We start from the raw sequence: 14,765 nt of genomic DNA on the forward strand, positions 1-14,765 counted from the left end.
TATTATGTATTGTGTGATATTTTTAATGTTTCAATGAATTGTGTTTTCCATATATTGAATTATCTTTTTTAAAAATCTGATTTTGCTGAGGGTTATTTCCTGCTGCATCAGTTGCAGTATCAGTTGAAGATTCTCTTCCTTTCATTTAGTTCCTTTAAACTCTATGTAGGCTGCTATACAATTGAATCTTAGCAGTGTGAGCTCAGCTCATCATCTTTTTTAAGAAGATAAACTGAACATGATCCGAGTTTACCATGTGCGTTTCATAGATAAGGTTAAAAAAACATCAAAACACTATCATGACATGGTGTCAACTCTTCATAGACATTTATTATCCAATGAAATATATTGAAGATAGGGTGTGGTTGGCTAAACTGTTGCTCCTCCCACTGTTCTCTGCTATATTTCCAGTTTCAAAAGGAAAAACACAGGCTTGTATGTTGAGTATGAGTCATAACCTCTCTTCTGCTACTGACTCACTTAGGAGTTTGAGGTAAGTCATTCTACCTTATGTCCCAATTGCTCTGCCCCCAGGACAGCAAGGAGAGAAGTAACTACGGAAAGTTATGCAATGTTTTTGTAGATGAAAAGTGTAGATATTAAGACCAGTATTATTATTATGCAGTATGATAATGACTTTGTGTGCCCAAAATGGATATTTTACATAGCTTCTTTCCCACATAGAATCTTTTTTCCCCTTTGTGATGGAAAAAGGTTAAAGAAAGATTATATTATACCAGAGAACACCTTAAGTTAATGAAATGATTATTGTATTTCTCAGAAGAAAATATATACACCTTTTATCACAATGTTCTCTTTTGCACCAATAATGACCAATAATAAAGCTATACAGTGACGTGGAATTATTGATGACTCCTGAAATAAGAGAAGGCCCTGAAGGATGTAGAGTTTTACACAGAACTGGCTCCTACTCAAGTACTTCTACTATCCTGGTTTGTTTGCAAGCATAGCAGGGAAATGCTAAACTTTAATAAGTAAACTTACAATACTTGAGAATATTTCTTAGCACTTACAATATCAAAATAAGTATCCATCAGTTATAGTTTCTTATGTTAGGATGTAGGTAGTCTGGCTATTCTGTCTTCCTACTTTTGTTTCCTCCAAAATACCTGGCTGGGTGGATGGTGCTTCGAGAAACCTGGCTTAGAGGAAAGTGTCGTTTAAGCAGAGGGGCTGGAACTAGATGATCTTTCAGGTCCCTTACAACACAAACCATTCTATAGTTCTTTGATTCTATGTACACCATAATAATACATACTAGTAAGGTATATTTAGTAAACTGTCATAAAAAAACCCCTAAACCCCGCTTCTAAGTAGCTTATGGACACCAGCATACATGAGCAGTAATTGCAGTCCTCCACTGGGCATGAACAAATGATGAACAAACAAAATCTTGCCATGGGAAGGAAATGTGTTTCCTATACAGAGAACATAGGTAACATCATCTGACAGATGATCATGGTGGAAGTAGTTTGCATTATTGGGTATTACTTCTGAAAAAAAAAAAATAAGCTTGTATTGTCTTTTGGGTTGCCTTGAATGCTTCTGTATGTCTGCTTTAGACTCCTTTTTCTTACATTCCTGCATATTATCAAGTAAGGTACAGGAAAAGGTTAGGTTGTGTAAGAACTGATCTTTTAGAAGGGTGGAAGGGGCGGGAGGACAGGCGTGGAGGCCTATGGCGCTTCACATGCCTATCTGTACCCTCTTCTGAGGTGCAACTGGTTCAAGGCAAAACAATAACCACAGCCGACAACTTCTGAGCCAGCGGTTACACCACTTAAAGGTGCCCCTGCACCGCTGCCAAGCGCTGCAGCTGCAGACCCTGTCCAGGCATGAAAGCCTGCCTTTCAGGGTTTTTTTTTTTTTTTTTTTACTTCTTCCCTATTTCTGCTTGACGAGTTTCGGCCTCCGTGGGGAATTTCCGTGGCTGGAGGCCCAGCTAGGGGTGGGGGGCAGCGAAGCGCTTGGCTGCCCGCCCCCGCGGCCCCGACCCTGGCCCCGGCCCCACACAGCCCAGCCCAGCCCTGCCCAGCCCGCGGGCCCGTCGCTGGCGGGCGGCAGGACCTGCAGAACCGCCGCCCCGAGCCGCGGCCGCCAAGAGCCGGAGCGGGATGTTTCATTGTCCGGAAATGGTGGAGAAGGAGTGACTGGCGACGGAGGGACGGCGGGTGTGAGTGCCACTGTCTGCGCGCCCCTGCCCGGGGGAAGGCACAGGCAGGCCCGCGGGGCGGGCGGCTGCGGCGCGGGGGTTCCCGCCGTGGGGCGCAGAGGAGGCCGGGTGGCGCGGCGAAGCGGGAGGAAATGCGGCGCTAGGGCAAGCCGCGCCGTGCTGCCCGCCGGCTCGCTCCGCCGGGAAGGACGGGACGCCCTGGAGCCCCGCGCTGCCGGCCGGCTCTCGGCCCGTGGCCGCACCCGCCCCGCGGCCGCCGCCCCCCGGCCCTGCGGGTGCTCGCGGCGGGGGGCAGACGGCGCGCCCGCCGCAGCGCCGCGAAGTTGCTGCCGTTCCATTGCGGTGCCTCCTCAGTCCCTCGCCCCTGAGCCGTGAGTTTTCTGCATAAAATACAGTAACGAGCCCTTTCATTTGCTTCTTCCTTCAGGGTCGCGTGTTAGTTTTGTTGGAGGGGGGTGCAGGCTCCTTATTACTCGGTGAGAGAGCTGGCAGATGTCCCAAGCGAGAGAACCTCTTCCTCCGGGGCCTGAAGGGCCAGAACAAGCTCCGACTGAAAACAGCTCTTTGATCTCCCTCCCTCGAGGTAAGTTGCTTTAAAGTTTCTTTGTAATTGTTGCGCCTTTTATTTGAATGCTACATTTACTGTTTTGTTTTGTGGATTTTAACCCCTTTTCTCTTTCCCCTCCCCTGGCCTTTGGTATAACTCTGTAACACTTTCACTTCCACCGAATTAGTATTTTAATCAGAAATTCCTATGTAGAAAATACAAAAAAAAAAAAAAAAAAAGGAAAAGAAAAAAAGGTGCACTGATGCCAGCACCACAGGGTCTCAGTACTTGAAAACCTGCAGTCATTCAGAGGCAGATGCTGCTCCTTAAAAAACACTTTCTTGTTTCTCACCTTTGTGTTTGTGTTTAGAACCTCTTGCCTGTAAAGCTGTTCTTCTACGTCTCTTAAGTAAATCAAGAGAGGTTGATCCAGGAACAGGAGCATTGTTCAGGTTGTAGGTCACTTGGCTGGTTTGTTTTTTTTTTTCCTGAGGTTACTCTATGATGTTGCAGCTAAAACCAGTTTTTGAAGGTACTAACTTGTTTTATATCACACGTTCAAAAGATTGTTTAAAAGTACATTTGTCTTAAAGTGAAATTCTTTAACTTATATTTTATTTGCATTTACACAAAATACATTGATAGCCTGATTACCTTCACGTAGGGAAGTTTGACTGGAGGTATTAAAGGAGTGGAGTGAGCCTGTGAAGAGGAGACTTAATTTTTTTTTTTTTTTCATTTACAGCTACACCTTTGTTTTCCAGAGTTCTGACAGGCGTTTAAAAAGCTTCTGAAGAACAGACAAATAAGCTTGTTCAAAAACTGTAACTTTATTCATAACTGGTTAACTGGAGCAGAGCCTGGTAACACAGTTGTGCAACTGTGGATTAAATAAGCAGTCTTGGTTTTGTAACTTGGAAAATCAATAGCTATGTGAAATCAAAGTTGAAGACTCATTTGAGAAACCAGAAAGTATCCGTAGCTAAGTGAAAAAATATGCTGGCAGGGAGACACACTAAATTGGCTTATACTTATCTTATTGTTGTTTGTTTGTTGGTTTGAGGGTTTTTTTTCTATCCTAGAGAATGACTCATAACTTCTAAACAGCAAAAAAATAATAATAAGAAAAAGATTAGATACAGAAGATGAAGCATGCAGAATTGAACTGTTGGAATCATGTTTTTCCCAGAAACAGCAGTATCTCTGATACATGTTTATTTTCAATATGTTGTTTTTATCTGTCATGTTGTCAGGTGGCCACACTAGTTAAATTCTGCATGTAGGCCATACATCAAAGTTATTGAAGTTGTAAGTCAGTGAACTAACTAGCCTAGTGTGGTCTCATTCTTAAAGAGCCGCTTTGAGACTTCAGTATGAAATTAAGTCTTATGTGATCCCATTTTGTAAGATTTTCAACACATGCTCTTCTTTTTGTGAAAGGTGAAGAGACAAACACTGATCTATTCACAGATAAGTTAATTGCAGAAAATCTGAATGACACAATTACAGTTCACAGCTGTTGAGGTAGAAGATTATAAAGTTACATTCTTAGGGATCAGTAAGGTACAAACAAATGTAACATCGATTCAGGTTTGTTCACTGGCCACAGCTTTCAAGGCACATGCTCAATTTTAAAGCATATGTATAATTCACAGGAAGAGAATGCTGTTTTTTTACAGAATTCAGCATTCAAGTACATATTTTTTTATTTTAATGAACTTAGATTTAAGGATAACTGTGGATATTTGTTGCTTTTTTCTAGCCTAAGTCTGTTGGGGAAATGGGGGTGGAAAGAGGAAGAGGTGAGTTCATAACATTTCCAGTATATATTCCAGCATTTCTGTTGTCAGCTTTGCAGTGTGTGGTTACAGGGTAAGGTAGTCCAGATATTCCAGGACTAAAGATCTAAGATAATACATCTGGAACTTTCAACACACCGTACTCTTTTTATACTACCCCCAGGACATCCAAAAGTACACTGATTTTGCTAGAATTTGGTGATAATTTTAAAAGCTGTGGTTGAAGATCGTGTTATTTCTGGAAATAGGCTAGAGATACCTGGAAAAATCTGCAGTAATTTCATATAATTACTACTTTACTTAAGATCACCTCATTATATTTATGGGATGAGTCTGAATATTTACAGTGAGATACTTTAAACCTGTGTGCCCCTAGGAATGAAGGTTCCTTAATCAAAAAAAGGGGCTTGTATGTATACTAAAGTACTAAGTGCATTCTAGTAAGAAAGAATTCTTTTATTGTTAACAGGATACTTTAATATGCTTTTTGTATTTGTTTGACTACTATAGATATCTTATACTCTGAGAACAAACTTCTACTCAGATGAGTTCAACGAGGTTCTGCAACATCTTCAAAGTTCTCCTTTTGCTTGCTATCCCATATATTCAGGTGCTAAAGCCAAATTGCATTTTTCCATGAAAGGAAAAGAAAGTTCAGTTGAATTTTAAATATTCAACAAGCAGCTATCCCGCAACCTAATTAAAAACCAGGCAAAAGCTAAGGCAGATTGCAGGGATATACATCAGTTGCAGGCATTGTGAAAACTATGGGGTGAGACATAGTTTGGCCTACAGATGTGGCGTGCTCTGGATTTTCTAACTTAAAAAATTTTTGTGTGTTATTTTAGTCAAGATGCTCTCTCACAGTCTCCCCCATCACTATTGTTCCTCGTTAGTTTATTTTTGAATTAATGCATGAACATTAGTGAGATTATTGGACTTTGCACCTCCACAGTTAGCATGCTATGAGAGAGAGCAAATGAAATCATAGTATTTTTCTTTTGTGGCAATATCAATGCTCAAAGGTTTAACCTGATTTCTGCAAACATGTAGTTAATTTTTGTCACATATTTCCAAAACTGTAGCTTTATCCTGCACACTTGTTCAAGACCCTGGTCATGCCATCTCTCTTCTGTAGCTCCACAGACTTCGGAATCAAATTATGACTACTTCTAACTGTGTGCTGTGTAGTGTAGTCAATGAATAGTGTCATCTCTATGTTCACTACAATTTGGCTGTCATCAAGTATTTACTCCACTGGTAGGTACCAAAACAATGTCCCTAAGCAAGGAACATGATTATTAGTGACCATTAGTCTCTCTTCTTTAAGGAAGATGTTACATGTGTTAGAGGTCATGTCATGATTATTGCCTGGACTTTTTTCATTAAATCTTCTGCATTTTAATAGACTCTGGAATACAGGAAAGAAAATCAATGGACATGGAACTATATTTAGAGAATCAGGACATATTTTAGAAAATGAGGGACTATCATCTGTAGGGTATTTTGAGTCCTTTTACCTTTGCTTGTTGATAACTAAATATAACCCAGAATAACAAGTGAGTAATACTTAGCTTTCTCAGTTTAGAAAGACAAAGAATACTAATTTTTATTACTAAAATTAAAAATATTTTTTAGATTGTAATCATCTAAAGATTTCCATCTTTAGGTCATGGAAATCCACTAGAATTTATTTTTTTAAAATGGAGAGGAGGATGGAGAAGTCTAGTAGAAATATTAAAGGTCAAGTTGTGGAAGTGACTGTTCTCTCTGGTGCAAATCATGTCACTATTGCTGGATGGAGACACAGTTCTAGTTTAGTGTCTGAAGAAGCCATATTCAGCAGCTAATACTTCCATTCAGAAAAGTACAAGAACCAAGTGCTCATTTTCAAGAATGTGATTCAAACCTCTACTTGTTTTCTGTGCATAACTGTTTTCATGATGAGGAGCACTGAAGGAATGTGTTAGCTAAATGAGATGGGGTGACAGAAGACTTGCTGTGGGGAATGTTTGGATGTTCTTGAAGCAACGATGATTACTATCACCGTGATGATTGTACTTTACCAGCGTGGCCTCAGTATTATGAGTAATGGATTTTTTATTTTAACGGTTAACCAGTGCACTCAGATTGCTCAAACTTACCAAATACTTCCTCTGTATTTGTGTTCCCACTTGCAATCTGTCGATAATTGGGTGAATCTGTGTTATTCTGTTTAGTTGCTCTCTGTCAGTACTGAGGTATTTACTGAATGTTACTGACTAAAAAACATAAAACTTTCGAAAGTGTCTAGCTCTAGTTTGTCATAAAAATATACTTCTGCTTTCAGTTTCATGTGCAGACCGTTCCAGTAAAGTGATTCATGTCCACATGGGTGTGATAGACTTGTGTTTCATAGAGTTGACTATAAAGGTCTTGCACCAAATTTGAAATACTTTTGTTCCATCTCATAGACTAATTTTATATCAGAATAATTTCCAGGCCCTCAGCAGCTAGATTTCTCTTTGTTTTAAAAACTTGTTTTTCCTTAATAAATAGCATCCAGCAATTAATATGTTTTCATTTGGATCAGCAGTGTAATTCTGAAGTCTCCTGTTCACCCCTGCTTTGGTTTGCGCAGTGGGATCCTGGGGAGTGACCTGGACTGGATTCCTTTTGGACAAAATAATATGAAAGATGCACTGCAGGAATGTGCCTAATGCACTCCAGCCACTAACAAGCCTTCAGTCTTAGATTAAATCTGAGAGCTAGTCCAAAGTAGAAAGCCCCTAGGACATGCATAATATGGAATGTGTCCTTAAAATCAACTTTTTCTCTGTACGGGCCCACTTTTATTGACCCATGCTGTTGCTAATGCAGCCATTGCCACTGAGTATTGCTTAGCTCTTAGGTGAAAATGGCTTTGTATGCATATGAAATGTTGTATGAATTACATAAATTTATATCTGACTATCTGACAGTTAGTGTGATCATTTGTGAAAAGAAGTTTCACTGAAGTATTTGTACTTTTTAATGATTGTGATAGTGCAGAGTACCTATTTGCCAGTTGCTATTAATTTTTAATTTATCACAATTGAAATTTGTCCAGGACTGTCAAGCTTGTAGTACATTCATAGTTGTTCCATAGCTTGCACCTGGAAAATTCTATGTAAAAGCTTTCCAAGAAGTACAATTGAATTGCTCATATTTTAAGAGACTGATTTTTTTTTTTTTTTTTTAGTGTTATTTTTGAGGCCATTGTTAGTTGCCATGAGACATTTAAATGAAAGCCATTGAAATTAAATAAAAACAAATAATTTAGTTTTAAAACAACCAAATATCTAAATGTAAATATCATAATTTGTGGGTTATCAATATTAACTAGATTGTACTAGTCATTAATGAAATGAGATCATTTCAGGCAAACCATGAGCTGGATTAGTTTTATTACACTGACATTTTTTTACACGAGTAATACAGTTGAACATATTTGTTATGTGAAATGACTAAAACTTTCAGGCATTTCATGAAGTAGCTGGTGGGTGTTGCTGTTAACGGTTGCATTGTAAAACCTGGTATTATCATGGTTCCTTTGTGTTATTGTTGTGAACAGTGGAACTTTTGGTAGGAAATAGCGACCTCATTGGTTCCTTGCCAATGTGGATATTAACGGACGAAGGAAGTGTTAGAAATGCAGTGTTTGCCACGTGCTCTTCAATCCCTCCCAACTGCTGTAGGCTTGAGACAGAGAACTGTTTTGTTATTTTTCCTTTTGGAAACAGTCTTCCACTTTTTTGTTCCTTATATATCTACTTTTGTGGTTTTGTGAGGTTTTTTTATTTTAATTTTTGTAATTCCTCTGCTTTGAAGAGCAAAATTTGATTTGGGATGTATGAGCTTTGCCCATATATGTTTCAATCTGCATCTGCTTGTTCAGAGATACTCTGGCCTTCCAAGGATCATGTTTACGTCCCTGCAACCTTCCCACGTGCTTCCATCATTCCTCTGCCCTTAAACAATGAAACTATTGGACTGTCTCTGACTCTGTGGTTTTGGATATCACAGTGACTCCACTGTGTAAGTCCATTCTGCTTGTCTGCATCAATTTGATGAAAATGATGCATTCAGGTTTCCAGAAGCCTTTCCCAGCTGTTGCTGTTGCTTTACTTGTAATTTGGTGTGGTCCACCACATTGTTAGTGAGCAGAAAATGAATGCATCATAACAACAAAGACTTCTGTTGTTGCAGCATTTTGTATCCACAGTGTCTCTGTGTCAATAGACAAACTCTAAACTTGTTTCTCAAGTCCAGTTTGTCATATTGCTAGTCAAGCACTCTTACAGTTCACATGCTTGGGAGAGATGGCAGAACCAGTATATAGGCTATGTGTAATCTACTGAATAGCAATCAGCTGCCAATTACACCAGGACATGGAATCGACTTAATGTAGGCACTTGTTTGGTTTTTTTTTTTTGCATATTCAAAGATTGAATATTACATAGTTAGTGATGCATTAAGGTTGAATGAAGACACTGAGACCCATTTCTGAGTAAACTCAAGAGGTGTTGCAGAGCATGTCGGGGCAGCTGGAGTGTGAATGTACAAGTGGACAAGCACTTCACAGAATCACAGAATGGTTGAGGTTGGAAGGGACCTCTAAAGATAATCTAGTCCAACTGCTCTGCTCAAGCAGGTCCACCTAGATCAGGTCACACAGGAAACACGTCTGGGTGGGTTTTGAAAATCTCCAGGGAAGGAGACTCCACATCCTCCCTCAATTCTATACTTTTCCAGCATGTCTTATCTTTCCCTTATTTAGACTTTAAACTTGTATTAATCTCTACATAAATAGAGTTTGTGCCCATACTTACCTTTGGGATAAATCACAGAGTACTCTGTGTGGGTGTCACTCCCAAGGGGCTTTTGGCTAGAAGTTTAGGAGACATACATAGCCACACAGGATGTGAGTCTGGGAGCTGAGCTGTGGTAGTTAAGAAGACTTAACTATCTTTGTTGCCTTTGTGACATGACCTAGAGTAACTTACTGTGGTTTTGAAGAGAGATTAGATTTCTACCTCACCACTGCCAGACTCAGAATATAATGAGTCTTTTCTTTCTGTTATTTGAACTACTAGGAAGAGCATCTCTTTTTCTTCTTGGCTGTCAGTTTTGGAGGTTAGTCACATGAATGTGGAAGAGCGTACTAAAGGAAGCAGAAGCTAAAATACGAAAGAAGTATTACATAAAAATTCTTAACATTAAGCTTGATTGAAACAGAGGAGTGTTATAAATTTACTTGAAGATGCAGTAGAAGAATAGCCATACCTGTCTATTCCCAGATCTGGGCATAAATGATAAATAATAAAGCCAGCTACAGGCTTTGCTAAAGTTGCCCTGCCACAGTATGGCACGTCACAGAAGATTAAGGTCTTTGCATTGATTCTTAGTGGACTTCTAAATGTGGTATTATTCATAAAGTGTGTGTTATTCTTCATAAACTGTGCATCACCGTGTCCTTACGCACCTAACACAAAAATAATGGCAGCAGCAAAACAAAAACTCAAAGGTGTTGTCTTGAGGGTTTCTTCATGTGTGATTGGTTGTAGTTGGCATGTTGTAGTTACACCTCTAGAATAAAAAAAATATTATTATGATCCCAATGTTTGTTTATCTTCAATATTCTGATTCATCAGTAGGGATGTATGAAAAAACCTTAAATAAACATAACTAAACATCTGCTTTCTCTAAAGTCCCATTGTACTAAGTCTGGCTGGAATGGAGTTAACTTTCTTCATAGCAGACCCTGTGCTGCTGTCTTTGGGATTTCTGACTAAACCAAGGTTGATAGCACACCAGTGGTTTGGCTATTGCTGAGCACCACTTGCCCAGTGCACAGGTTTCTCTTTTCCTACTCTGCCCCTGCAGCAAGTGGACAGGGAGGTGGAGGGGACACAACCCAGACAGCTGGCCCAGAGGGGTATTCCACTGTGTATAATGTCACACCAAGCAATAGAAACTGAGGAAGGGGAGGTTTTGGGAGAAGAAGCCATTGTTTAGAGGCTGACTTGAACATCATTTTACTTCTGGGAGGTGGTGAGTGATTGCCTTTTAATCACGTGTTCTGTTTTTACTTCTTCTTTCCTTCCCTTATTAAACTATATCTGGACCCAGAAATTTCCTCACTTACGCTCTTTCTGTTTTCTCCCTTCATCCTCTGTGGGCTGGGGAGGGAAGGAGCAGCAAAGTGGTCCTTAGCTGCTTCTGGTTCACCCCATCACACCTGCAGAGCAGCATCTGCCAGGAGCTTACTTGCTCCAGCAGGTAATTCTGGAGTGCAAAGTAAATTACCAAAAACATGTTTAATGCTGTAGGCTTCTGTTATGCCCATTCATGGGGAAGTCTTCATGTGAATTCAATAGGGCAAAGAACAGATACTCAATAAATGTTAATTGTTGTAAACTTCCTGACAAAATTGTTTGGTATTCAACTCCAACACTGGGTCTGTTTTTTTTTTTTTACTTTTTAGTAGTGCTTTTTCTTCCTTGTTAACTGTTAGTGTGGGTTTGACTGGCTGTTAACCATATCCAGCTGGAATAATAGAAGTAAATTTGAAAAATACACATGCAACCTACATAGAAGAAAACTCTCTGCAGTTTTTTACTGCCACTGCCAGGTAGAAATGGTGGTAATCCTGGTGTTGTTACTGCAGTAATTTAAGAGCGATATCTCTTAAAATAGTTCATTTAAGCTTACTCTGTGTGGAAAGCAGAGTGCTTTTACAGTAGCTCGCTCCAAGACAGTACTTATTTTCATTTCGTCTGTTTCAGGGCACTTTTCAAACACTTTTTGAAACATATTTGCACCTGATACCTAACTGCACAGGCAAAATCATTATATGTGTAATACAGTTGGATTTGTATCTGATAGATAGCAGGAAGAAATAATTTGTATCTAATGTCTGTCAAAGGGGTTGAAAAAAATCTGTTGTGGGTTTGTTCTTTTTAATAGGATGGGTATCAAGGTGAAATTAAGTCATCAGGGCAAGATGCAAGCCTTATTGAAGTTAATGAGTATCTTCCCAATCACTTCAGTAACTTTATGCCAATCCCAGTAAAATGGTTCATCTCAGGGTGGGCTTGAGGAGATACTGACAAGTTGCTGAAGAAATGGTGATGGGAGGAAGGGCTGAGAGAGAAGTACCACAGAGGTAGCCGAGTCAGGTATTTCAGAGGTGGAAATTAATAGAAGGGGAGCAGCAGTGCTTGAAGGCCCATGCTGCTATACATACAATATGGCATATATTATTTTGAATTATGTTCAGTGCCTCAGTTTAATAGGGTGGATAACAAAGGCAGAAAGTTAGGATTTAAAATCAAACTGCTGTTGGTTACATAAAGAAACTAATATGTCCCAGTAAGTGATAAGTGATTTTGCTGTATTTCAGGACTGGGATCATTGCTTTACTAGAGGATATGGTATCCTTACATTGTGGTTAAGTGGCTTACAAACATATTCTTGTCTGAAACACATAAATTGAGCTAATAGATTTTTCAGCAGTTACTCATTTAGATTTACTGTAAATAATAAATGTGCATATACTCAAAAAATATTAAAAACTGAAAATATTTAGTATTATATAGATCCCTTGAGACAGTGATATAAACTGATAATCTGTCACTGTGAATGATGAACAAAGTAATTCCAGATTTGGTAACACTTCTATGAATGCCAGTAGGAAAAACCTGTAGCAATCAAGAACAACAACAAAAAAAAGTGTGTGTGAATTTGGCTATTAAAACATTAATCACAGCAAAAATGAGAGCTGTCACTTAACCTTAGTTTGAAAAGATGTAAGTCTGCATGTGTTAACTGGCAAAATCATCACAAGATCTTCCATCTTGTGAAATAACCTTAAGAATCTCTCAAATAACCTTGCTGTGCATATTTCCCTGCATCTTATATATACTTGGAGAGAAAAAATATTTTTTCCTTTCATCATAGGGTAAATGTTGACTTTTATTCAGGAATGGCTTTTAAAACCCTGTTATTTTCCAAAGAAAAATAGGTAATTTCAGAATTTCTGTACTAATTAGTTTTGAAGTTTCAACATTTGTCTTTCAATATAAGTTCAGTTGCAAATAACAGAGAAAATACTTTTGTGGATTTTTTCTGTGTTTTACATGCCAGAGCCACATGTACATGGGCAAAAAAATAATGGGATTTTTTTGTGTGACAAAGCAATTCAAATTTTTGTCTTAAAATTTTGTGGAAGATAACTGAATATAAACAAACTGAACCATAACTACTTGTTCTGAAAACTACTGAGCATTACTTTGTATGATTAAACACAGTATGACTAAAATACATTCTTAAAGAGAAATTCTTTGACCTGGACAAGAAAACAAGTTGAAAATCAGCTTTATTGGGATTTCTATGGAAACTATATGAGATGCTAAGACAAATTCTATTTTATGGTCTCTTTTTTAATTTTCAAAGATGAATTTTCTTGACTGAGAGGGAAAATACCTTAGAAACTAATATATTAACATTTCTTTTGACTTAGAAAAAACTGATCAAGAGAATACTGCTACAGGAGATAAAGACATAAAACAGCCTTCCAGTAACCAGAGTATACAACCAGAGATACAAGACCAGTCTGTCTGGGGAAATCGCACTGATGGTGACCTCATCAGAAGTAAGTATTTCCAGAACAAATTGCTGCCATTTAGGCTTACTTTCACATTGTAACGGAATACTGTGTGTTGACTCATTTAAATGTGTGTCAAATGCAATTGTGTTGCAACTATAATGCATGTCTACTGAATTTATTTCCCAGAATGACTCCTGTCAGCATAGATAAGCAACAAGTTCAGAGCAAGGTGTGATTTGAATGGTGCAATATAAAATAGATCTCTGTAGCATCTACATTTTAGAGCCTTAATGTTGCATTCTTCTCTTATCATGAGATATCATGAGCTGCAGTATGTAACTGTGCTAGGTGTCATCACCCTTGATTTCTCAGGTTGTATATTAGTGGCAGAGTAAACTATGGTGATAGCAGTTGCTTCCAGATAAAGTACTGGTCAGGTGTAAGTTTATACAGAGTTGAATCTCAAAGTAGTTACTCCTTTCTAAACTAGAAGAATGCTGTAAACCAAGGTTTTAGACCTGTGGTGGAACTACTTTTTTTAATTCGTTTTTACAAGTCCACATTCCTTGTATATGTCTTCGATGCTTTAAAACATAAAAAAATATGCAAGATTATTTCCATCTTTCTATCTTGAAGGTCACATGCTGTCCAAAAGATCCTCCACAGTTGCCCTCTCCTGAGAAGAAAATATTTCTGTCAACTGCCAGATCTAATACTACTTTAAAATTCTGTGAATGCTTGAACGTTAGTTGCTCAAGGGAGGGGCAGCATGAGAAACTGTTCTCTAATTATAGGGTGTATTCAGAAAGCAAATGGACTAAATGCTGAGTGGTGCTCCAGCTCTCTGAGATTGTTGCCTGACCACACATTTCAGAGCCAGTCTGTCTTTACTACATGATACACAGCAAGATAAATTCATGTTTCTGAATCTGCTGTTGATGTAATTGGTGATTTTCTATGGAGTTGCCTGTTTCCTTATTTTATTTTTTTTTAATCCTATCTATACCATCAACTTCTCCTGAACTTTGTGTTGGCATTTGAAGTTCTTTTCAAACCTTAGTTAATATTTTTTTTTAAATATTGAATCCCAGTAAATATTTATATCCTTAATATATTGAAAAGTTATCTAGATCCTTTGTAGGAAAACTTGCATTGAGTATGTTTACCTAACAATATTTACCTGACAATTTAAAAGTAATTCTTAAGGGTCTATATGGAGAAAGAATTTTCCCTCACAGTTTCAGAGTTTACTGAACTCCAAATGGTGGTTGTTTTAGACTTAACTGTCCCTAGCCAAGCAAGTGCTTTGTGCTTATGTTGAGGACATGAGAAGGTGTGTATGACATCCACTGCTTTTAAGTGGCCTCTTCATTCCCTCTCCCTAAAGGCTTCTTTATTCTCAGGCCCATGGAAAAGTAGATTTGTCAGCAATTGTCAGCATGCCTGAATTACAGAGTCACAGAATCCACAGAATCTGAAGGGTTGGAAGGGACCTTGAAAGATCAGAATTGTGGAGGAAAGGAGTAAGGACAGTAGGGTGGTGCTGTGCTTCCTTTAATTCATTCACCACTGTGACATACTGTAGTGGCTGCACTG

General features: G+C 38.6%; 1 protein-coding gene and 1 long non-coding RNA gene across 7 annotated transcripts in view; both read left to right on the forward strand.

Annotated features, from left to right (window-relative positions):
- The first annotated feature begins 407 nt into the window (after positions 1–407).
- MDFIC (MyoD family inhibitor domain containing) overlaps positions 408–14,765 on the forward strand; it is a 53,368-nt gene continuing 39,010 nt past the window's right edge. For 3 of the 6 annotated variants that reach the window (XM_062017549.1, XM_062017573.1, XM_062017591.1), the window contains exons 1-3: positions 408–493; positions 2,622–2,777; positions 13,083–13,214. In XM_062017549.1, coding sequence (XP_061873533.1) covers positions 2,687–2,777; positions 13,083–13,214 — 223 coding nt within the window. In that variant the 5' untranslated portion in view covers positions 408–493; positions 2,622–2,686. Of the gene's footprint in view, positions 494–2,103; positions 2,195–2,621; positions 2,778–4,503; positions 4,544–13,082; positions 13,215–14,765 lie in introns of those variants that run through there. The other 3 variants (XM_062017558.1, XM_062017566.1, XM_062017581.1) reach the window with 3 other exon arrangements.
- Positions 4,551–5,800, forward strand: LOC133628746 (uncharacterized). Its single transcript, XR_009820818.1, has 2 exons — positions 4,551–5,150; positions 5,679–5,800. It is a non-coding gene; the product is annotated as an uncharacterized LOC133628746 (long non-coding RNA).

The sequence above is a fragment of the Colius striatus genome, chromosome 1 (genome assembly GCF_028858725.1).
Source record: "Colius striatus isolate bColStr4 chromosome 1, bColStr4.1.hap1, whole genome shotgun sequence".
Classification (NCBI taxonomy): domain Eukaryota; kingdom Metazoa; phylum Chordata; class Aves; order Coliiformes; family Coliidae; genus Colius; species Colius striatus.